Here is a 25586-nt window from a genome sequence, read left to right as displayed (position 1 = left end):
TGGCCAAGGACGCGGCCCTAAAGAGTAAAAGACGACCAGAATATGAGGAATGCCCTATCTCATACGTCGAGCGACAGCTCAGGTTGGGAACGCATGACGAATGGAATAGCAGGTACATGAATGGAACGACGGCATCGATAACGCGGAAGTTCTTCCTGGACGCCGTCGCGGCCTACCGCACGCTCCGTAGCATGGAGGTGGACGTGGTCTTGGTTCAGCTTTTCACGGGGCATGGAGGGTTCTCTGAGTACCTTCATAGGTTTAAGCTCAGGGAGGACCCCTCGTGCTTCTGTGAACCGGGCGTGGACCAGACCGTGATCCACCCGGTAGCAGAATGTCCCACATTTGAAAGGCTCCGGTACGAGACCGAATGCCGGATAGGAAAAAAGATTGTGGAGGCCACACTCGCCTCCATCATAATGGAAAAGGTGCAAGAGAGTCCGTCCTCAAATTCTTTAGGAAAGTTGCACAATACGTAATTAATAGGAATAAAACATAGTTTAACATAAAATATTGTAAGTCTTATTATATATTTAATCTTATTAAGATAGATTAATTGAAATTAAATAAAAAATGTAAAAATCTGTGAAACACATTGATGTACATGAGAAAAATAAATAAACTAAATAAAGCTGTGATACTGCAATAGAAAATACAACTGAAGTGTTTGAGGATGGATGAAAGAAAGGAATGGATGGGATTATGAAATGATAGAAGGAAGAAAAAGATATTGTGAACTATGGAAGACGAGGACGAAAATAATAAAATCATATGAAAAAATTGTTAAGAAATAAAAAACCCTGTACCCAACAAAATAGGGGTGGAAGGAGAGGTCCCAATAGCGGAGGACTCATAAAAAAATGATTTGTACAACTCACCCGGGCCAAGGCTAAGTACTAACCAACCGTCATCGTGAAAGATTCTTACCACTCGAGGCCTGTGACCGTCTTACCAATCGGTCACAGCACAACACGGCTCCACCTATGCACTTGACAACTGATGACAACATCATTTCTAAACGCATAACGTTTTCTCTTAATGAAGCTCGGTCTTCATCTTTTTTTATCAACTTGACATAATCTGTCATAAAAAAATAGCATAGCCATAACATATTATCAGAGTCACATTGCATTAATATCGCGGCGAAAAATCGGGTATTTTGCGACAGAAGGTTATAACAGCGCTCCATGACCGCTCATTCCGTATCATCGCTCTAACGAAAGATCATTAGCCACAACAGCGACGAGTCCTCGGCGCAGCTCAACCCTAACTGTACACTCCTGTGCGTGTGCTGAGCCGTATCTCTTTTGCTGCCATTAATATACCATAATAGTGGCATATGGGTTTTCCTTCCCTGCGGTACAGGTACTTACCGAAGCAGCCACGGTCTAAAAGCACTTGCACCAGCCAAAAGTTTAGAGTACAGTGTCGCTTGTTCACTCAGTCTTCTGAGACCCAACGAGCAGCATCGACAGTGCTGCTCTCTGCTCTTGGATTGCTTTATTGTTGTTTCCACTATTCTAACAGCAACTATAGAGTACAGTACCTCCGCAGTTCCAGTTTCCTTGGCGGAAATCGATCGCGAGCCAGCAGCTTCCATCGCTTTTCATAGATCCAAGCTTGCCTCAAGATCCCATGGATGGTACTCTCGCCAAAACACACGTCGCCTTATTTAAACTATTTTTCTTCCTAAAGGAACATTACCTTTCAGATCAGAGTTATAACCGATGTTCCTCAGGAGAGGATCCAAAACCTTGTGGGGCGACGTTTTTTCTGTCTATAAAGGCCATCCCGTCCGCGATATGCGATAAACCTTTTAGAGACGTGGTAGAAGTAAATACACTCTGTGGAAGTGAATTCCAATTTAAGTCTAAGTAAAAACTCTTCATGAAACATTTTTAATATTTTAGCGAAATTTTAACTGGCTTCCAAAATTTTCCACCTCTAATTATAAACCACCCAGGCCCTGAGCCCATGTGGCTCATGCTTAAATAAGGATTAAAATGTTATAATCTTGAGCAGTGGGTTTTTAATGAGGGCTGATATGATGATAAGCTTTGAGTTCGGAACGACAAAAGGGGTCGAAATTACTAATGTGAGTTTCTTTTTAATTTCATTTTTCAAAATTACTTAAAATTTAAGTTGATTAAAAAGTTTCTAAGGAATTAAAAATAAACAAGCAAATTAAACTGGCGTGTCACATAATAGATTGACAAGGTTTCCATTGGATCTTTAGTGTCTAATGTGATGAGACTTGTTTATTTTAAGAAAAATGCTAAATAATTTTTAATTTATGGTGTCACTTCGCTTTAACATTACTACATTTGAATATAACACATTTTTACTGATAAACGCCAGCCAAAATGTTTCACAGCCATCCCACATCAATATTTTGCATAATAGCTACAGAATTCTGCGAGAGATTTTCTTTCTGTGGCTTGAGGAGTAAGTAAAATGTTTGGTATTTACCATGCAGATGCCCAATTTAAATTATATGTATTTAAGGTCATCTGGTAATTAATACTCATATTACGGGTATAGCTTTATCTTCTAGTTTTAATAACTAAAATTTTAAATATTTTCTATCTAGTAAATAATTATGCAAGATTGAACTTTATTCGCTAAATACGTTATTTATCTTTTACGTTATTTCACTTTCTACATTAGCACTTCTGATTCGTGTCAATTATTATATATTCCTGTGAATTATCTTATAAATAACTAACCAATCTTTGTTTTTTTATTTATGACATTGTTTTAATTATAACATGAATAAGTTTCTCTTAATCATAATTAGTGTATAAAGTTTACAGCCTTCAATGTTTATTTATTATGATATTTAATCTTTATAACATTGTGGAAATAACAAATGTATGAAATCGTACAATTATCCAGTTTCTTGTGTGCTCCTCTCAGACCAGGGCGCGTGTGGATCCCTTGGAACTTTAAGTAGAAAGATGCGATTACTCAATTGAATTGTAGTCTCCATTGAATTTGGGTCTAACGCATTCATCTAATGACATAGACGTAAATAAATGAACTATTATCAATTAAGATAAAGAAAGTTTTAAATTAAGATAATTTTTACGTGGTGAAGTTGTTCAAGCAAAATTAAATTTGTATTAATATTGTGATTAACGGATAAACGATATTATATAAATAAGTGTGACGACTTCTAATATTTATAGACTTTTATTACAATCATCATCATCATCAGAATCACTTCAGCGGTAGGACGTTCGCAAATGTAGGACGTTATGTTATGGGTAAGAGTTGGAAGGCATAGGACATGCTGCGCTAGCCGAACACGGATCTTCACTCCTTAAGGCCCCAGCGGCCGGCAGTTTCGCGAACTATGTGGCCTGTCTGCCCACTGCCACGTTTAGGTACTTGCTAATCCGCTGGGTTATGTCGGTTATCTTTGTTCGTCTACGATTCAACTCATTACTAAAGTAATATTATTGTATTACTGCGCAGTGCATTTAGAATTAAGTGCTGTGCATCGGCGTAATTATAAGACAGGAATTCTCAAAGCTGTATGTATTTGTGTATATGATCAAAGGGTCGAAACCAGTGTCTTTGGGGTCGATCTAAGCAAAGTCCGATTTTTAGAATCGAGGAGGTCTAAAATCGACCCCCTTTTAATTGATACAAATTATTTAAAACTTCCAAGACTATTTTTTAAAGAAACCTTTAAAGTAACCAAAAAATTAATAATTGTCAAGTAGTTTGTATAAATAAGAAAAACAGACAAGATTTTTAAGTATTTTTCCTCAGAAATTATTAGTCTCATTTATGAAAAGGGGTCTGTTGCTTAAAATAGTATGATCAAACAAAAGTTGGTTAGTTTTGGAAAGCTTCAGCTCTGGTACTGTTTATATTGATCTAAGTCTATTGATAAACAAAATTGATTTAATAAACAAGTTAGAGCCGAGTTGGAGGACAAGTTTCTTCGCATTTTATGTGAAATTTCAAAACAAGGTTACATGTACTATTTGCGTAAAGACTTTTTCGCCGACCTAATGTTATTTGCATCTAGTATTAGGGTGTAGCGTGTAATATCGATGATATGTAATTAAATTACGACTATATCCACGAATACAATTGTTTGCAGCAATTCTGTCCTTGTATTTGAGAAATGTTCTATGCCTTCATGAGAATGCTGCTACAGTCGTGTACCATATATTTATAATGATGTGCTATACGATGCCGTTGATGGGCGCCATATTGGCTGACAACTTTATAGGACGATATAGGTAAATTTATTATATTTATTTTTTAAATATATTAATATATTTGCAGTGCACACAATACATAAACGGAACGGTATTTGTTCTAATAAATAGAATAAGGGCTAATAAAAATAAGTGGATAATTAATTAATTAGAATAAAAATACGGAGATTATTTGCGAACTATAGTTGTGATAAATATTCATAAATATTTATCTATGAATTCAAATTTCATTAAAACATGCTACATACCGAGAGACCTTGTATTATCAACAGTAAAGTAGTAATTTTGACATTTAATAATCTGAGAAGATTTAAGTAATAATGTGATTATAATTACGGTTTTACTAGTTCTAATAGAAATGAGTGTTTGACAGAAGACAGGTGTTTTGAAAAGAAAGAAATGAAAAATACTTTTTATAAATGAAGGAAGGAATGAATATTTTTTCCAAAAAATTTTAATGCTCATTTTATCAAAAAAATTAAAGTTCTTGTGTTTTCTATATCCCTGCAATTTTTAATTTTATCTGTACATTAGACTATGCCTAAGTTGAGAAAATATTTGCCGAATTAATCAAAAAGTTTAAGTCTTGCGCTTACTAATACATTTGGCTATATATAATTTATGTAACACCATAATGAACCCCTGCGGATTGGTCCACTAATTTTGTCTCTTGAAGATATGCAGGTTTCTTTCTATGACAGCGGCAACTGTTTATCAATTTAACAATCTATTTTTATTTTTCAGAGTGATTTTATATTTTTCAATTATTTATTTAATTGGAACAATATTGACTTGTTTTTCGGCTATCCCGCCATTGAAATTGCCGCCTACGTAAGTTTTTATTTAACAAGAAGTCGTTTAAGTAATGGTTAATAGTATTCGTTTCAGCCTATAGACGCCCATTGCAAGGCATAGGACTCTTCTTAAAGATATCTATGGGATGATATACCATAATCTTGCTTGCTGCTTGACAGGCGGGTTGAAGATCGCAGTGTGATATTGTAGTAAGCAGAGGACACTGCTGCCTATCGTCTGGAAGCTTGTTTTTGAGCAGAGGCAATCTTTTATAACTAATGCACAATTGTAAATTATCGCAAAACTTATTCAATCTACTACTGGGCTGCCACTGCTGAAAAAAAACAATAGTATTGCAAAGATGGTATTCTGAATAGTGTACAACGTTTACGATTATGTATCAATTTTTTTAGAACAGATACCAGTTTTAATGTAAAATATTAACGAACTATTTAAAGTAAATTATAAAGAATATAATTAAATAATGATGGACTGGATGTTTTAGAAAACTTGGTGTTAGTTAAGCTATACCAAAGTAACGGATATTGTAACTGAATAACATAGTACATAAACCGAAGATCTAGATTTCATTTCTATTACTTGAAATTAGAAGATGTGTATAGAAATTAGTTCAAGTGTATTTAATTTTTAACTGTCATATATATTTTTCTTTCTTTAACAGTTAAGTTAATAAATAATATAAACTATTATTTAGTGAAGACTTAGCCGATGCTAATATACTTCCTGTGTCGATAGAGAAAAATATATTAGTGTTCAGTCATCAAAAATCAACCTGCCAATAATGTCTTTATGACCACTGTCATTTCAAATTATTACATATTTGCGATAAGATTCTAACGCAGTTTATAATAGGGGGTATATGTCTTAAGGCTTCAAATGATAACAAATAGATTTATTTTTCGCTCTGGATCTACTCTGTTTTTTACAGATTCTGCAGGAAGAGCGCGAAAGGCACTTATCATAAACCTCGTTACGTAATTTAGCTAGTGAGGCACCCGCCGGAACCTCGGCTCGAACCTTAATTTGGTCAGTTATTGTTATTGTTATTGCCTGGCTTGCATTACTACCACTTATAAAAGTGTGAGATTTGGGAGAAAAAATGTCGGGAACTCCACTTCATTGCTTCTATGCTAGGTAATCGGGACATATAGAAGGGATTGATAAAAATAATCAACTAAAATTCCAACAAAAAGTCGTGAGACTAGGCTAGGCTTTAAGTCATGAAACGTATGGAGATTTTAGAGACAAAAATTATAATTAGAATGTGTAACTTATACACCCATTAGGATTTTATATTTTAACATTTTATTATGTTTAAACTTTATTTTCCTCTAGATCCACTTCAATGATTGGCCTAGCTCTAATCGCGACCGGCACTGGTGGAATCAAACCCTGTGTGGCAGCGTTTGGAGGAGACCAGGTCGAATTTAAATTTATTTATCTATCAATATACCTAAATGTATTTAATGAAATGATACTTAAATGAATAAATGCATTTCGCTACTTAGAAATACAATACCGTGCCCTTGTCAAAATTTTCATTTTATTTTTAATAATTCTGGATCATTTAAAGCATACATCAGCTAAGTCTCTGTAGCTATATAATGACATCAAAATTATTTAGAGAGAGGAAAGATCGAGGTGTCCCAAGTTTCATACAATACCTTTATTAGAGGATATTTATCACTGCTTCTCACGATAGTTTTACAGGAAGCACCAATGCATGGATTGTTATCATTTATAAGGTGAAAGTATAATCATTGGTATTCTAAAAACTTAGTCTCACCTTTCATACATCGTCGTTCCAACCCATCGGCGCCCACTGTATAGCATAGGCCTCCCACAAAGATACCTATAGTTAGATATACCATAACCGCTACGCTAGGCAGGCGGGTTGGCGATCGCAGAGTGGTATTATGGTACGCAGAGGACGCTGCTGCCTGTCCTCTGGAAACTTGTTTGCGAGCAGTAGCAATCCTATATAATTAATGCACAAAGTGTAAATTATATATGATTTTATCTCGGAAATACAACTGCTTCATTTCATTCATATAATCATCATACATCTCATAAAATATTTTGGAGAATTCCTCACATGGAAACATTCGTGATGCGATAGATAAATATAGGAAAGATCAAAGCTAAATGGTATCTTTGATCGTTGCATGCACAGTGGACACAGTTTTAATGGAATGAGCGGCATCAGTTTTCAAGTAAATTTAAATCTAGTCATAGTGGTTGTAGCCGGCGAGAAAGAAATAATATATTAATTTTCAAGACTATAAACGTTATTTGATTTACTAAAACGCTTTGTGTTTAATTATACAAATACTGTTTTTTATTACATCAATATTTTATTTGTATATGATTGTCGTATATTTTTACATGTAAACCGCGCACCGCATGTGGTTCGCAAGGGAATCTATATGTAAACTAACTCAGCTTAATCCGTATAATAGTTACGCGCCTTAAGTGTGTGAATTGTGTGTGTTCGCTATAAAAATAAAATCAAAACGTCTGTTGGAAAAAAATTGCTTTACGAACAACCACACGGTTATGCAGTATGACATAAAATTATTATTACAATTGATTTGTTGAATATAATATAGAAATATAAAGAGTATGTCTCCACACAACCTCAAGAGAAGTGAAATATAAACTGCTGAAATACGAATTCAAATAAATAGTAGTCGCAACATCCAATTAGCAGTATAATTTGTATTGTCGTTGCGTTCGAAGAAGATTTATATGCACTAAATATCTATGTTTAATTAGTAAAGGTAATTTTTTTAATCGATTTCTTCTCTAAAGACATGGAAAATTTATGCAGGTTTCGATTTAGTTACATGTTTGTTGTATGCACGAAGGATTTTTTATTATAATGTAATATTGAAGAATACTTATTCAAGAGTATCAATATATCACATACTTGTTGATTCCTAATTGAAAGTAAGGTTTGTTTTGCATTTGACAACTCATTGTTTTATTTTGAATTTCGGTCTTCATACCTGATGATTTATTAAGACCAACTAACTTTGAGCTCTGACGTTCTATAAGCCCATCAGTCTCTTTAAGGTTTTTGGAAAAATTTACGAAAGATTAATTCCCGCCGGGATTACAAGTTTCATGGAGGCGAAAGAATTGCCTTCTCCCGAACAGTTTGGTTTTTGGGCTTATCACTCTTCCGATCAAGAGCACCATATCACAGAGCATATACTGGCCAATCTTATGAGCGGATATAACACAAGAACCATCTTCCTCGACTTGGCTAAAGCTTTCGACAAAGTCTGTCACAATGGACTTGTATTCAAGCTATACGATACCGGTATGCCCATTCGTTTCATAAGCATAGTGCGAGATGTTCTTATTGATTCGTATCACGTCGAGGTAGTCTGCTCCTATCCACGCCCTGTCCGGGTGGACGAGATAAAAGGATAGGTCCAATTCTATACACGCTCTATACCAACGACAATCCCACCTGTCAAGGGTTTAGAGCTCGCCCTATTCGCGGGACCAAACTTGCATTTACATTTCTGGTATCGCCACCGGCGTCTTCATCAAACACCTCTCGACCGCAGCCAACATTCCAGAATGATGGTTCCGGAAACGGAGGATCGAAATGAATTCCTTCAAAAGCGCGGTAATGCTCTTTCGAAGAAGTTCATTACAGAACCCTAACTTTAACTTGGCCGCGAGATACAAATTCCCAAACTGTACGTGCCGCCACCTACAACACTATAACACCCGGTACATTCAAACACCCCACCGTCTTGACTACACTGCACACCGTCATCGTCGCCATTGGATAACTAACCGGTGTCTTCGGAATCGACACCGGATCGTATGTGATAGGGGAAGCTAAACCCAGATTATAATAAAAGCGTTGCTGGTGTTTCTTTCGCCTCTTCTTCTCCCAGCGCTACAGATTTTTAGTAATGGTTGTAGTGTTATTAGCCAGGAAATAACACTCTACTAAAGTGAGGCTAGGCCTTCTCGGGGGCTCTTGCCTCGGAACACTAAGCGGATAATATCGACAAGTGATAGCCCAAGCCGAGGTCCACACTTGAGCCTAGTCAGACTATAGAGCGTCTCCCGAAGCGAGAGGTTGGCGGCTTCGAAATGCAGTGAAATAGTAGTATTTAGTAGGCTCTGCTTGGCCACTACATGGAAGCCCTCGCAAAAGCTCCTCGCGGAAGCTTCGCTATCTCTAAAGAGATCATAGATAGGCTCCTAGAGCCCTCTGCGCCCTGTCTCCTCAAATCTGTGGTATCTGCAAATGTCATTTAGGTGAGAGAGAGAGAGTCCAGTCCAACAAAAGATACCGGAGGACTATTTAATTAAAACTAGGCGATGATAAGTTGTGTTGGATAACCATTTAGACCTAACCTCAACGGGTAACTATTATTGGGCGAAGACTTAAAAATTTCAACATCATATCGTATGAATTTGATTATAGTTTCGGCTTCCTGAGGACAATCAGCGCTTGCAGAGTTTCTTCTCGACCTTCTATTGCACAGTAAATCTGGGCGGATTCATGGGAATGGTGATAACACCTGCTCTACGTCGCAGTGTCATGTGCTTCGGTGACGATGCCTGTTACGCCCTTGGTTTCGGCTTTCCAGCGTTACTGGTTCTCGTGTCCATTGGTAAGTTAAATATATATTTACAATTTTGTGTTGTCAAAATTTAATCATCAGCATCATGTTGGCCGGTGGGCGCCCTCTGACCCCCCCCCCTCTCCTCTTAAGATCACTACGATGACCTCTCGCAACGTCTTCTGCAACCTTGACCGTGTCATCGGTCCACTTAGTAAGGTCCCGCTCACGGCTTGTTGTAGTCAATCGACAATATTTCGACCCCGAAGGCTGTCGATTACACAAGCAATATGTCCCGCCTACTGCCACTTCAGACAACTACGGACACCGACGCAGCTTTCGAGTTACGGTGCCTGGTTCTTCTGTGATTTCCTCATTTCTGATTCGATTCCGCAGCGAAGCTTCGACGCCCCTTTTAATACCGCTCTGATAAAAATATTGAATAATATAGTATTATTACACATGTATTACGCTACAATTACTCGAGTTCAGTTTTAACTAATTACGATTTATCATTATTTTAATAACGGTTATTTATGTTTACAGTGATATTTATAGCGGGGAAGCCTTGGTATAGAATAAAACAACCAAGGGATAACGTGACTTTAAAATTTGCTTCGTGTGCTTGGGTGAGTGCATTTTTTATTATTGAATTTAATTATAGAATACATAACAAAACACGGCCCAATAAAATATAAAAAACTTTATTTTTTGCGATTAATAAGTGATGAATATAGAATGCATCACTCATTATGTATACATAGTAAAAACAAACTTGGGAACAAAACCATGTATTATTTTTTATACCACACACAAATTGATGAAATTAAAAATTGATTTCTGTTTTGAATTGTTTTTAAAAACATTGAGTTTAGCGGAAAATATTAGATTTTCGATTTGTATATTAAAAAAGCTAGACAAATATTTTTGACCATCCACGTCATCTCGTTTCGTAAAGGTTATTTCAATATTAATATTTACTTATTTCTATAATATTTTACTCAATTACATTGTATCGAGAGTGTACAGCTGTGGATGTTTCTTAAAAATTATGACAATAATGAAATTATAGATTGTACGATTGACATCGAACATATTTTTCTATTAAAATGACACTTGTGACGCAGTTTTCCGGTTCCGATATTGCACATTGATAATTAAGGCATGACTCATTTATGCTAACTTATTACACATCAAATTAACTTATGAATACTGAAATAATGATTAGATTCTCAACTGAGATCGGCTTTGCTGAACTGACTTACCTTGAGACATTAGGACTCTATTAACAAAAGTAATTATCTGTATAAGTTACGATGTAAGTTTTTTTAATTCTCTTAAATTTACATTGAATATGTAACAATGTAAGAAACAAATCATGTATTGTTGGCAAATTATGTAGTACATCATCCTGGTACAATCGACGTGCCAACAATTTCACCATCAATCAATATCGCTATGTCATTCAACTATTTTTAAAGTTTCACATGAAATTACGAAAGAGCGTTTTCGAATTTTATTTGTTAGCGCTCTGATCCGTTAAATTTCGGAAACCTTACAGGTTTAGCCTCAACGAAGCAACTTTTAACGAAGCGGTTATGTTTGTTAATCATTAAACACTGTTGTGTGTTTGTTCTTAATCATGCAACATTGTTTGTACGTGATCTCAGGACTAAAACGTTCCAACTTTGTTATTCTTAAAATACCAAAAAATAACTATAAACTTATTAGTTTTCTTCAATTTTTTGTTATTGAGTAAAACATTTTTATTTTTTCTTTAATATATTATATAACTATAGTATTACATAGACAAGGTCACAGCGAGCGGCGCAAGACCGGCCATCGTGGTGATTTTTGTGTGAGGTCTGCCTTGCAGTGAGCGCCTATCAGCTGACATGATCATGATGAATACATTATAACTACATTTCTATGGTCTCAGATCAAGTTTACGCTGTTAGCCCTAAGGGTTTTTACAGCTCCATCGGAAACGAGTTCACGGAACCACACTATAACTGTGTGAACTAATCACACTACCCTGCTTCTATAAATTCGCTGACAACTGTTATGCGTGTTATTATATGTTGGTGATTTTTGTTAAAAATCTTTCATTTGATTCGGAGAAATTTACATTTATTTTGGACATGGATATTTTTTAAAGAATAGATTCTACAGTAATTAGCCCAGTGGCACACTGGAAAACACTACGCCAGTAGTATTGAACACAGATGGAGGCCATTCGATATATTGCTTACATCCTATGATTGATTTAACTGTCAAAGTGCTACGAGCCAGGCAACACGACACAAGATAAACATCACTACATCTATAAAGTTATATGCTAAAATTCGATCTGGAGCAATTTGCTACTAATTAATATACGGTAGCCGATGTTCTTGTAGGGCTGGCATTGCTCCAAACGTTTGCGAAGCGTTAATATTTTAAATTAAAGTTTACATATTGTTTTGTATTTAAAAGTCTGCTGAAACCAAGCCTGAATAGTGGTGTCAATATTATGTTATACAGAGTGAATGGTTATAGGCGTAAAAGCCTTAAAGGGGTGAATGTGTACTTCATTTGTCTCAATGTATGTACAGTATACCCTAGAAATAATAAAAAACGTACTGATAATTTAGAAAAAAAATGTATTTAAAAATTCAGATTGTTATTGTTTTCAGTTGATAGACGCCCACTGCAAGGCATAGTTCTACCCCGTATGTCACCACGATGACGGTTCTTACGCTGCGCGCATATAGCAATTTCGGGCGACTTCAATTATGTCATCGGTCCAACTGACGGGGAAAAATATTCCGATTACCACGTCTAAAAATTAATTATTGTTCACTTTTCCTGCAAGACTGACTGCCAGAAGTTATTGCCTTGTCGTATTCCAATAGAAATTAATTAAAAATAGGTGTAAAAGTTTTTAAAGCGTTTTGCTGATAAATGAGTATACCTCATTAACCCCTTTACAGTATTTACACTTATAATCACCTTTTATGTTATAAGCAAGGGTTTACGCATAAAGACAATGTTTGGTATCGGTATGCTGAATTAATGTGTGTCTATCTATACGTATGTAAGAGATTTCCAACTATGTACTGACTAACCACTATACTTCTTGAACTATAAGGCTTTTTAATTTAAAAATTATTAACAATATTCCTTTCGGCGGTTAGAGATTAACTAAGAACGAAATTTCGTGAAGCGGGCGAACAGCTTAATTTGATATATAATAATTTTTATTTTGTTGCAGTTGGATCATTTCACATTTACAATTTTCACACAACCATAATAGATTAAATTTGTTTTACATCTAAGGAAAAAACTATTTTAAATCAAAGAAACTACAAAAAAAAGACATATCATTTGAGTGTTGTGACGTCCTAACAGGTTCTGCATATAGCATTTGGGGCAGCAATTCAATATGGAATTTCAATGAAGCTCTCGCTGTTTTTATTATCCAGTGCCTTGGCACTAGCAAGCGCAGCCTAGGACGTCCACCCACAGGTTGTACAGAGCTCCTTGTTAATGTCGTCGGCCGACGCTGGATGTAGTCCTCTTCCTAATCGTTCCATTAAATATCTTTAGTGGCTATCCAGCAGTTAACGTTCCAAAGTTTAAACGAAAATGGTGATCATCGTAATTATATTTAGAAGAGCAGTGAAGTTTGTTTCTTGCTATCCGTAAAGGAGAAAATACTTCATATAAAAAAAAATCATGGGTGACGTAACGGATCTCTGTTAGAAACCATAAGGTTCTTGAATTATTTAAAGACAACTGTTTTAATTTTTTGAGATTTTGACGTTTTAAGATAATTAGTCCTCCAAATGGGGGCATGCAGATTATAGCAATAATAACACGGCGAGCTTATAATTATAAAAGTTTTTTTTTTAACATTTACTTTCAAATTTTGTTGAATGGTTTAATAAAACAAAACAAAAATTTGTTTTAAATCTTTCTCTGAGTAACGTACTAAAACCAGGTCTGACGATAATCTTCTCAAGGATAATAAGAGTTTCTCACTCATATTTGTATAAAAATAAAATTTACCAAATAGTTCGTAATTTTATGAACCCGATTTAGCTTGTTTCTTTGCGTTTGCGTCTAGTAGTAGAACGTAAAATTAGTTAATTAATGAATTATTAGATAGTCATTAAGCTAAGTCATCGCTAAAATGCGCTGTTTCTGATTTTATAATTAACACTTCTTATAATCATATTATTCGTTAACGAGACACCCTATTGAACATAACGCGCTAAATATAAAGGAACCATATCGCAGCCCTTAGAGACGGGGTTGCAATTTAATAAGTTTACTACGAGGTTACCGAGCCATACGGTGCACCAAGATATTAAAGGTTTAAAATTTGTCAAAATAACGCTTGTTTGGTTTATGAAAAGTGCGTTTTCGGGATCAAAGAAAAAACTGCATTACAGGGTTTAAATTAATTTACTTTGGTAACGAACTTCCTTTAACCATTGAATATTTGTAAATAAAAATATTCTTGGCCCTATATTTACGTTCATGATTCCTGTGTACTTTCAACTGCCTCTTAATTTGTTCTGCCGTTGAAAAAATTAGTATTTTTTCCATTCATGTTAGTGTTATTTATTTTTATAAACTTTTTAAGGGAAGAATACTTTCTGTAAATGGATTTTTGCAGATTTTTTGCTACAGGTCCATAGGTGACTTTAGAAAAAATGTTTGAGTGTGACTTTAGAAAAATATCGTTGGGAATAATTTTATTCGGTGAATACTAACCGTACTGTTGTTTAGTTATGCGAAATGTTTATTATCTGGTTTATGATATTAGACAACCGCAATTTAATAAAATTCCGTGGAAAGAATATTTTTTAATTTTGTATTCATTCTGTTTATCGCCATATCGGCCAGACAGACGTCTACTGCAAGGCAAATATCGCCACAACCGATCTTGCGCTGAATGCATCCAGTCAGTTTCCGCATTCTTAACTATAGCGTTTACCTACTGTTTTGTAATACTAAACTATTAATACTTACCACCTTGAGATATGACTCAGGATAATAAGGAAAATCAATATTAGGTTCAATAAAACAGATATAGAACTAAGCGACGACATTATTTACTGAGACGGCTTTTGTACGGGGTTATTGGTTATAAATATAAATGTTATAAAGGGGTGAAAGTATACTTTATTTGCTGTCAAATAATGAATGGCAAACCCTATGTAAAATTAGTAATGATGATGTAGTAAGTAAGAAGCTTTTATAGAAATCAGATTACTACGTAATATGATAATTATTGTTTACAATCTGCCTCTGTAGTAAAGTTATTGGGAAATAGGTCTTATTCTTTTTTCTGACAAATGAGATGAGCATCACATGTTAATGATACAAATGTAACAACGAGAAAATTCTTTTACACTGTGCAGACGGCAATTAAAAAGGAATTTTTGCATCCATGTAAACGCATCCTTAACACGTTATTAATAATCTTAAGTTGTGCATTTTATGATATTATGTCCGATGTCCGAAAACAATCAGTTGTAAGACATGCGCAATAAAATATAAGCACATGTCATCGTCATCACCGCTTCACCCGTAGGTCGTTAGATTTTCAATAGGTCGGGTTATATGTGAAGGCACCGAGCATTTTCCGAAGGCCTAATTTAGCGGTCGTTTTCCGCGAACGAATAAGTAGTTGAAGTATTAAAATACGTATACAAATTTTATAAGTTTTATTGTTATTTCGCGTAGTTTAACTGTCATTTTTCTTCTGTAAACGATGTTTTTTTATTTCTAGTATGCATTGAGAAAGCGCCTGCATCACGACCCTTGTACAGACGGGCCTCCGTTGGACCATTGGCTCGATTACTCGGTCGACAAGTATGGCCAAAAGTTGGTCGCCGACATGAAAGTCGTTTGCTCGATCCTTTATTTGTATCTGCCGGTGCCGATATTTTGGTCTCTCTTCGATCAGCAGGTAAATGCTTAGTCTTTGTATCTGTTAGTACTGAAACAGTTAAATTATATTTTTACTATTGTTTCACGATTTGCGAATTCTATTTAATATAGCATTAAATGGAATTAAATGGTATTAAATGGCACTGAATGGCATTAAACAATTTGTGTCACGATTAATCAAGGTTCATTGGTTATAAGCGTAAAAGCTTCAAAGGGTTGACTATGTTGTTCATTTGCTGTCAATTAATATAAAGTATACCTACACATCATCCAAAAATCAAGAGTTTGAGAAAATGAATAATGTAATGATAATATAGTAAGAAAGGCGTTTCCAACATGAAGATTACTGCAAATTAAAATTTTATTATTGTATACAATATACCGCTGCAGCCTTTGTATTGTCATAACTTATTGGCCTGTCGCGTTGTTATAGAAAAAAAGAATAATGTAACATTTCAGAGTGATTACATTATACAGGGTGGTTGGAAAAATGTGATAAAGCTTTAAATCTTTTTGCTAACATATATAACACCCCTTTATAGGTTTTACGTCTACAACCAATCAGCCTGTATAATGTAACTAAGACATAGATAACATAAATTTCACGACTTAAAAAAAAAGGTCAGGGATCATTGGTTTCGATATACTGATAGTTGCAATGTGATGAGATATGTCTCTCATAATTATAAGGCAAACAAAAAATATAAGCGCGTGTACCTATCTATAGCGTATGATCACTTTTAGTTGGCGTTACCATGTGACCTACATCCGCACTCTAATATTATTAAAATCTATCCTTTTATAAAGTTCGTGTTTTCCATATTTTTCTCCCACCATATTTTTAAAAAAAGTAAAAATTTGTTATTACCAGGAAAATGGGATAAAGCAAGGCAGCAGCTAGCTTCGTAGAAAACATTATTAATCTTTTTTGTATGTTTTACAACTCTAGTTTCTAACATTGTTTAATTAACATCATTTACAAGAAATGTAATTTTCAAAGCGTTAACATTGCCCATTTTATTATTTTTTTTATTTAAATTTAATGTCATAATTTACGACGTTGAAAGTTAACAGGACGTTCAGAATACATTGTGTTATAAAATTTACTAATTCATTTTATACTGTATTTGTAATTTGTACATAAAATGGTAAAAAAATATGTCAGGGCTCCCGATGGACATTTCAAGCATCAAGATTACGGAGCGAAGTTTTTGGCATTACCCTAATGCCTGATCAGTTACAAGTTATGAACCCTGCCATGGTGCTGGTAATGATACCCGTTTGTCCTGGTGGCGTTTGGCCAATCCTTCCAGATTTACCGCCGTTACAAAAGATGTTCATTGGAGGAATGCTTGCCTCTATGGCATTCATTTCCGCTGGTATTTTGCAAATAGGTATTGAGGTAAGATTACATTTTATTAGTTATTTAATTATGGATGTATTGAAGACGCTGGTTGCGTTCGGTACTATTGGAAATCTATGGCAATTGCAATATATTTTATTATGTTGTTTAACTCTCTTATGTATGTTAAATTAATCGCACTTGGTGGTCTGCATGTTTATAACTAAAATAAGTCATTGCCGTATTTCAATTTTTCGTGTATAATTTCTGTAACTTCTATTTGTGTATCTATCGGAAATTGTATATCTCTCATTTATAATTAGATTAAACCGTTGGAAAATAAATTTTATCGAGGTATGGCTAAACGCCGCCTGTATTAAGCAGAGAATGTCCTACGGCTCATACAATGATGATTTAAGTAATAAACTAAAGTGAACAAAACATTTATATTTATTTAGTCCCTGTATTGAAAGTAATGTAACTATTACAGCAGCTTGATTTAGCTTGATTTTATAGCTTGATATTGAAACGTAATAACCTAATTTTTAGTAACCTGTATTAATAACATAATTTGAAGTTATAAAAATATCGCAAGATTCGATTTTTGTAATGTAGAATGCTTAATAAATTTAATATAGAATAAGCTGTTAAAGTAGTGACATTCCTATTTCCCATTTCATTTGAAAAGTGCGGATATTACGCCTAACAGACCTCCGCCGCAACATGATGGCCGTCATCTGGAAGCGTTCTCTGGAATACTTAAAAGTGCATAAATTGCATTAAAGTTATGGTAAACGTTTAGACATAATGAATGTTATTTTGTTTAACGCTGTTCGTTTGGGAATTAGGACTATATTGTATTAATAATTAAGATTGTCTAAAATATTATGTGGCCTAGACCAAGTATGGCAATTTTATTAAATCTTTTCATACGGTGGGAGTGCGCCTAATATATTATTTATTTTATGTATTTTTACTTACGACTAAAGTTTAAACCAGTTATATCTTACGGTAGTGAAGCGCTGTCTTTTATCGCAGCCCTTATTGCTAGATTGCAATTGAAAAGTCTGTGATCGGAATTCCAATAAGAGAGAGAAAAGATTTTTCGAGATCTGTAAACGATCGGTAGTAACTGGCATATACTAGTGGATTGGCAAGTTAAAGTAGCGGTAGGCAAGCGATATAGCAAGCAGAACTGGTACACGCAGACCGCTGGGGTCTTAATGTTGTGGAGTTGGTCGGCAAGCGCAATTCCGGATGTCCACCCAGAAGATAGACAGACGAGCTTGTAAGATCGTTCGACCAACGCTGGATGAAGGCCGCTTCCAATGTATAGGGGAGGCCTGGGTCCAGCAGTGGATGTAATGCGACTGAAACGATGATCATAATAATGTACTTTTTAAGCGTTCGACGCTACAAATACCAAGACACGGCCAAACAGGGTTAGTTGTTATGAATACACTGGCTTGTCCGGTGGAACTGGCGGTGCGCGGTGAGGGCATAGCTCCGGTGGAGACACATGGAACGGCGCTCACGTCTCCCTTGCCCCATCACAACTTGGGACTATCAGCTAGCTGCCCGCAACACTGTGCCGGTAGAATTATGAAGCAGCACGTCGTTAAAGCATCATTGCATACTGTTTCAGGCATGGTAAGATTAGGTTCCCACTAAGGTGTGTTGTAGTAAGAGTTGTAAGTAGTATACTGGATTCACGTATCAGCCTTGTATGTATGTAAGTGCATACATATTCAAATTCGATTTATTCAAATTTAGATAGACCTTTGTTTTGGACGCTAAATACGTATAATAACTACGTATAAGAATGTATAATATATTTAAATACTTGTAGTTAAATTTATTATGGTAAATATCTAATAAACACTTCTGAATACTGTTAGTACTAAAAAAACTTTTGTATGGAAGTGTGTACTTGTTCACGCGAGGGAATTACTTTAACTTTTATTTAAAATTATTTTATAATAAATATAAAGCGTCGTGTCTACTGAATAAATTTAGTCGTTGTCTTTATTTGTTAATTTTAATTTTAATATGAAGAGACTTAGTGAGTTATTATTTACAGTTTATGCCAGTGATAATCGGCCAGAACTCGGATGACCGGATTAAATTTTACTTTATGGATCCAAACCAGTTTGGAAAGTCTTTAACAGGCAAGCCAAAACTTAAGTAAGGATACCTTATTTATTATACTTACTTTACTTGTGTTATAACATATAAATAATTATTAAACTATTAAGTTACAGGCATACAGTGTAATTAGTTATATATGTAAAGGCTTTGAAGCTTTTTACTTACAAATGAGCACAGCGCACCACTAAAGCTTTTACATTAATAGCCAATCACAATTTACCAACGTATATGCTCATGTTTATTAGTACAATCTGCACTCAATGTTTGATTAATGTTATATATTTATATTATATGGTTTTATCTATGTCCTATTTGGGATTTTTATTGCATGCAAGCTTATTCCACTACGGCCAAGGAGGACCTTATTCCGGCGAATGTGTTTTTATATTATTTATCACCATTAGATCCTGTGTAAATATATGTGAAATACGAAGAAACGTACTCTCTAAAAATGCATTGCATTGCTAAATAAGCGAACTACAAACTCCAATATTTGTTTCTTAATGTTTGAAAAAAACATTACTACAAAATGTTTTAAATGATCGATGACAATTTCATCATCGTCATCATCGTTTCATCCGCAGTATGTTCGGTGCTGAACATAAGCCCTCTCCCAAGGTTTCCAATGAAATTGTTACAAAGCGGCTTGCGTTTTTGGCGACTTTACTAAGGTTTTTTGTCTTCAATGTGGTAAGACGCCTTATGCTGCGCTTGCTGTTCCTTGGTCTCCATTCAAAACCTGAAGGCCCCACTACCTCTCCAACTTGCAATTCCATTAAGCTGTACCGGTTACGTTTTCCGTCTATTCTCCTCATTACTGCAAGCCAATTTCGAAAATCCGAATTTTCAGAGTTGTTTACGTGGGCGACACGGGGCCTAACAAGAACGTATCAATTACTGTAGAAACGGACAAACGTCTTAATGATATATACTACGTATCCGATGCACCCGTCGATGATATCGGAGAATCCGCCTACATGTGTCTACAACCAGGCAAGTGAGTACTAGACGTAAAAATTACGTTAACAATGTGTTGACAAAGTTTAGTGCAAAAATAAGTAGGAAAATGTAAGATTAGGTGTGTACAAAAAAAAAAAACATCGATATGTTCTGTTTTGGTCGCAGAGAGCAGTAGTAGTAATTGTAATCTTCAATAATAATAACCTCGTTCGTAATCCGAAAAAAGCGTGTTTCAATCATAAATGTAGTTTCTTGCGTTTATTATTATATTTCTTTTATCGTTATTAATGACTCAGAGAGGCTTTAGAGATTTTTCATAAAAAAATAACCGCGGTGAATTAGAGTTTCCCCGCCTCGGTTTGAGCGATTGATCAGGTGTTCATAAGATATTGCGAAAAAACGGCTAAATTTACTGCTCCCATGCTTCAGGATGTACCTGTAGTGCTACTGAAACGGCTGTACTGTGTGTTAGGTAAGTCTGTGAGACGGTTGTATGGGCTGATCTGTTTCGTCATTTGCAACGTTCGGGCGGCGGCGATGTGGTTTTTTTCCTCAGCCCCCACCTCGCAAGCATATCTAGCGTACGGTACAGCAGTATCGGTAATACTAGCGCGCATTCTTATGCTATGATTTAATGCAACTTAACGTCGATATCTAATGATTTATTATCGTCTCATTATCTTTTAACTTACCGTTTGATTTCAACCTTTTTTTAACTTCAATTACAATAATTTGTTTCAGATTTAAATGGCACGCAACGAGTGCACACGGTGAGTTATCTGGATCGGGCGAAGGATTCGTCCGCGCCGGTGGTGTATACGTCTTGTGCTTGCGGGAGAGATTAGGAAGACTGGATGCTGCAGTTCTCCATGCTCCTAATCCTCCTAACGAACTGCATCTTGCATGGATAGTTCCGCAGTATCTATTAGTGTCGGTAGCCGAGATAATGTTTGCCGTATCTGGCCTAGAATTTTCCTTCACGCAGGTACGAGGTGATAATTTATTATTATTAAAATAAATTTTTAATTTTTCAATCAGAGTTATACGTTTCACATACATTATAATCCATTTTAATTGAGTTAAAGGAACAAATTATTCAAGGTTTTTTTAACTAAAAAGTTTTCTATAAACAGCAAGGCTCTAGATAAAAGTAATGCTAATTTATTTAGTGTTTGTGAAAATTCCAATGTAATAGTTTGTAATTTTATTTCCTCATTGTTTATATAATTTCCAGTGTATAGTCGATTGTCTTAACCCTTTCCATTTCAGTGACAAAATTCAGAGTGTATAATATGTGTTATTGGTTTCATAATCTTATCGCATATTGACAATGGTACATATTAACTTTCTAGGCACCTAAAAGCATGAAAACCATAACAATAGCTGCATGGTATGTGTCGGTGGCGTTTGGCAACTTGATCGTGATATTGATAGCACAGACCAAAATCTTTGAGTCCAGGGTGAGCTTACATTTTATATTGTGCCTCTCGATATTGGAGTAACAGTAACAGTACGAATTTACCTCATAGCAGTAAAAGTTCACAGGTGCACAAATATGTTTAAATATATCTAACAGATTCAGGCGTTACCTCGCGGAAGTTCATCCTAAGAAAAGGACTAATAATACTATATCCGCTTTGCAGCAGTAGTCGTGCAATGAAGTTCACCGCCCGCCAGCCCGCTGATAAATGCGCGTGCGGTAAACAATGCGAAACACAATTACCACCGTTAAACTACTCTACATGTGTTTCACCCCTCCACGGGGCATCCTCAGGAGATGTTAGACAGACCCACGTATACCCCATCACACCAACCACACTTCAACTATTGCGGTTTGATGGGTTTCGTTGCTCACGAGCGACCGAAACCCTCCGAACCCCAAACCGGGTCCCCTTCGCCTCCTGAGGAACTCAAAGCCCTCGCACAATACCTAGCCAATGTAGACCTCGACGAGGTCTGCATTCTCGCCGCAAAACTAGCCAAAACCTCCGGTCCCTTGGAGCGCTTTCTCTGTATTGCAAAACACTCAGCCCTTATCGTCGCCCTTAAAGCGGAATTTAAATAATATCCGCTCCCCCGTCTCAACGCCAGTTTACACGCATCACATCGAGCCCCGACGGTCTCGATGCACATGTCATGCACTTACTCATGACACGGCGGCCGCGTCTGCCTAACCCGCGTTCAAGCGAGGGCGGTCCGGAGAGGCTCTCTCCCGTCCGTTGAGTAGTCCTCGCTTCGTGCTACATACACCATACCCCACTCACTACACTATACACCTACGCGGGTATAGTTTTCCGCGTGTAGACGTCTTCGTCGTAACTGAGGTACGATCCCCAGCGTAAAATTTTTAGTCCGTGGACCGCTGTTTCCACGGACTCAGTTTCGATGAAGCTGTACAAAGCCTAGTCCGGCTAGCAGCACAACATCAATTACAACAAATAGATAAATAGCTCACTCGGTGTTTGGCACTGGTCAGTCTAACATCTCCTGAGGATGCCCCGTGGAGGGGTGAAACACTTGTAGAGTAGATTAGCGGTGGTAGTTGTTTCGCATTGTTTACTGCACGCGCATTTATCAGCGGGCTGGTGGGCGGTGCACTTCATTGCAGGACTACTGCTCCATAGCGGAAGTAGCTATATATTAGTCCCTTTCTTATGTTTAAATATTTCTGCGATTCCCTTCTATATACCTTCAGCGTTCTGTACTTACAGGGTTTAATTCATAGACATAAACAGATAGTTAAATAGTAAAGGTTAATTGAGACGTCAATATACGTTGTTTTGCCTTTAGTTTTTGAGCAGAGTTTAGACATCAACTCTTAACTAAAATATTTTTATTTATATATATCACTTTGAATACTGTACGAAATAGTAAATTCGCCTCGGATTTATCGGAAATTAGCCTCGGAAATTAATCCGGTGAAATAGTAGCATGCAGAGGCCAATACCGATGCTCGCCCGTGAACTCACGATCTTCGCTACCTTAAAAGATGTCTTAGACTAGGTGCCCTCTGCGCTGTGCTATCTTAAACTCTGCCGATGACACTTGGGTAGCAGTGAAAGTTTGGTCCGAAAATAAACCACGGTGGTTTCGACATTCACAGTTTATCGACAAAAATGGGAGGATTTTTTAAGTAAATTTTTATGTAAGTTTGTTTATTTTGTGACATTACGCAGGCGTCCGAGTTTTTCGTATACGCTACCGCTCTAGCAATTGCCATGATGATCTTCTGGCGCATGGCACGAGGTTACAACAGCAGAGACATCGAAGGTGACGCATCATCAACGGAGAGTCGCCCTTTGCTCCGGCATAGATCGAGGGTGTGTTGCCTTAAAACTATTATATTATTATACATTAAATTTCACATTAAAATTTAAAATAGCTCTGGATATACGTATATCACTTACGGAAGCTGTATAATTAAATTATTTGGAATTTCAACCCTCGCATTTTATCTTTCAAACTGTTATAGTTCTTTAGAAAACGATCGTGGTCTTATCGCCCACCTCATTATAAAATAAGAGTAAATAAGGAAATGTATAAATTCTTCATTTAAGTAAGTAAGTTCATTGTTGTAGAAACAATTTAGTAACAATTTTCGGTACATATTTAGTAAAATTGACAAGGAATACATATTCTGTTTTAAAATATAAGGCCTTTTGATTAATAGGTTTTTTTAGAATTTAACTTTATTGATAGATTTTTTTTATCTGGCAGTCATAATTTTATCAGACGTAAGACTACTGTATATAGGCTTCTCCCAAACATTTTCAATAACATCCGTTGAAAGCGCTCATCATCCAGCGTAGGCTATACTTGCACAGGCTATCTGTTCTGAACTCTATGTGGCCGGCTCACACCTTGCCTGTTCGCTCAGTTATATCGGATACTTTCATTCGTCTACGAATTTTCTTATTTCTGATTCGATCCCATAGTAAAATCTCAAGCATCCCTTTCTTCATGGCTTGTTGAGCGAATGTGAGCTTGCCAATGTGGCATGAAGTGTGTTGGAAGTTCGATACTGCACAGTGCCTGCCGTGGCAAAGGGAATCCAACGTCATTTGACCATGACCAATCCGTTTGATAAGGATCATAAAGACATCAAAGTGAAGGACAACGTTTTATTGTTACAAGTCACCACTGACACGCGTTGGTCGTAGAATTTTCTTAATAGCCAAGCTCAAGGGTGTAATTTAATGATTTTTTAGGTTATATCGGTGCACTCGCTGTCGTCGACGAGTGCACGCGCGTATGGGGGTGCTAAGGATCGCACTGCAAGTGCATGGCCGCCGCGTGCTGCTGTTTGCCTGGCCACACCGAGCAGCGGCGATCTACGCACCACTACACTCGCCAAAGACTAACATGCTGACAAAGAAAACGAAGACACTCGTTTATTCATTAATTGTATTTCAATATTCTTTTAAATAAAGTATTAATGCCTTATCTACCTTTACACTTTTTAACAATGTGGTGCCTAGTAATTAATTACAAAATCTTGAGAAGCAACGAGGTAACCCCTGTGCATAGCAAAGCAAATGTTAATTACCGCCATACTGCCTGGCACTGACACGAGGGACGGAAAGGTGCGCTTTAACTTCGGGTCTTTATACTGTGAACCGCCACGTGAGGCGTAATCCACCCGCCAGATGAGCAGACGATCTAAGATTGACGATTAAGGGAGGAAGACAGGCGCAAGCAGTTTCCAACGTGACCGTCTACTGTTTGTTCATTCGGCATTAGTTGTTCGAGGTTTCGGCTGTGCTTCAAAATTGTAGTACTTAGCGCAGGAAGATGAGGATATCTTTGTTACAAGCAAGCTATATCACAGATAACAGAACCCAGGTAATTAAAATTTTCTAACTGCCTTATTATGAGCGGTCCAAAGTAAATAAAATCGTTTTTTTTTTTTTTTGGTTAAAAGTCATGGGCCTTATAGGTTCTATAATTAGTTAATGATTTCAAAAGCTACCTATCCCTAATACTTTTAATGTTATCCCACTCGGTCGCTTTCTTCTGGATCATGACAGTTTCACAGGAGGAAGCCTCCGCCCCCCACGCCGATATTCTACCACACGCTTGCAGGCAAAAAAAGATCCTATCCGATAATCCGCCGCTCACACTACTACGCCAAGCGTTCCACGTGTCTTTACGAGTTTGAATTCGCCGCCACCATGCGCCCAATCCCGCAAGCATAAGGGAGAGTCCGTCCGTAAAGCTCTTCGGCGAACTTAGCACGGCATAACGCAGGCGCACTACGCCGTTCCCGTCGCATGACTGCCTCGAACACTCGGTCTGACTCGATACTGCCACCGCGGCGGAGGGAGCTAGTTCGGTAGTAAGCCTCGCAACCGTCTCACCAGAACGCCCAGGGCCGTAACGCGCGCCAGGACTGTTGCCGCCTCGAATAATTTCGTGCGACGTGCACGTACGACCCGTATGGCCATCCTCCCTTGTAAGCTCTATTTGTTATTTCCACAGCGTCGAATGGCTAGCTTTCGCGCAGGCTACTCGCGTCCCCCGAGATTAGACAGCAGTCTGTGTATGGCA

General features: G+C 36.6%; 1 protein-coding gene across 1 annotated transcript; it reads left to right on the top strand.

Moving 5' to 3' along the window:
* The first annotated feature begins 2363 nt into the window (after positions 1–2363).
* LOC137932794 (solute carrier family 15 member 2-like) lies at positions 2364–24400 on the top strand. Its single transcript, XM_068776472.1, has 15 exons — positions 2364–2445; positions 4115–4256; positions 4980–5066; positions 6387–6471; positions 9508–9697; positions 10193–10275; positions 15429–15608; positions 16755–16991; positions 18336–18581; positions 19012–19115; positions 19930–20076; positions 20781–21024; positions 21392–21499; positions 23216–23359; positions 24248–24400. Exons 1-15 carry the CDS (start codon positions 2364–2366, stop codon positions 24398–24400), a joined length of 2232 nt encoding a protein of 743 aa, XP_068632573.1.
* The last annotated feature ends 1186 nt before the right edge of the window (positions 24401–25586 follow it).

The sequence above is a fragment of the Battus philenor genome, unplaced genomic scaffold (genome assembly GCF_028537555.1).
Source record: "Battus philenor isolate CCGP_79_NKW_IND1 unplaced genomic scaffold, ilBatPhil1.0.hap1 SCAF_1, whole genome shotgun sequence".
Taxonomy (NCBI): domain Eukaryota; kingdom Metazoa; phylum Arthropoda; class Insecta; order Lepidoptera; family Papilionidae; genus Battus; species Battus philenor.
The sequence above is the reverse complement of the archived record's forward strand: the minus strand, read 5'-3'. Positions and strand labels throughout refer to the sequence as shown.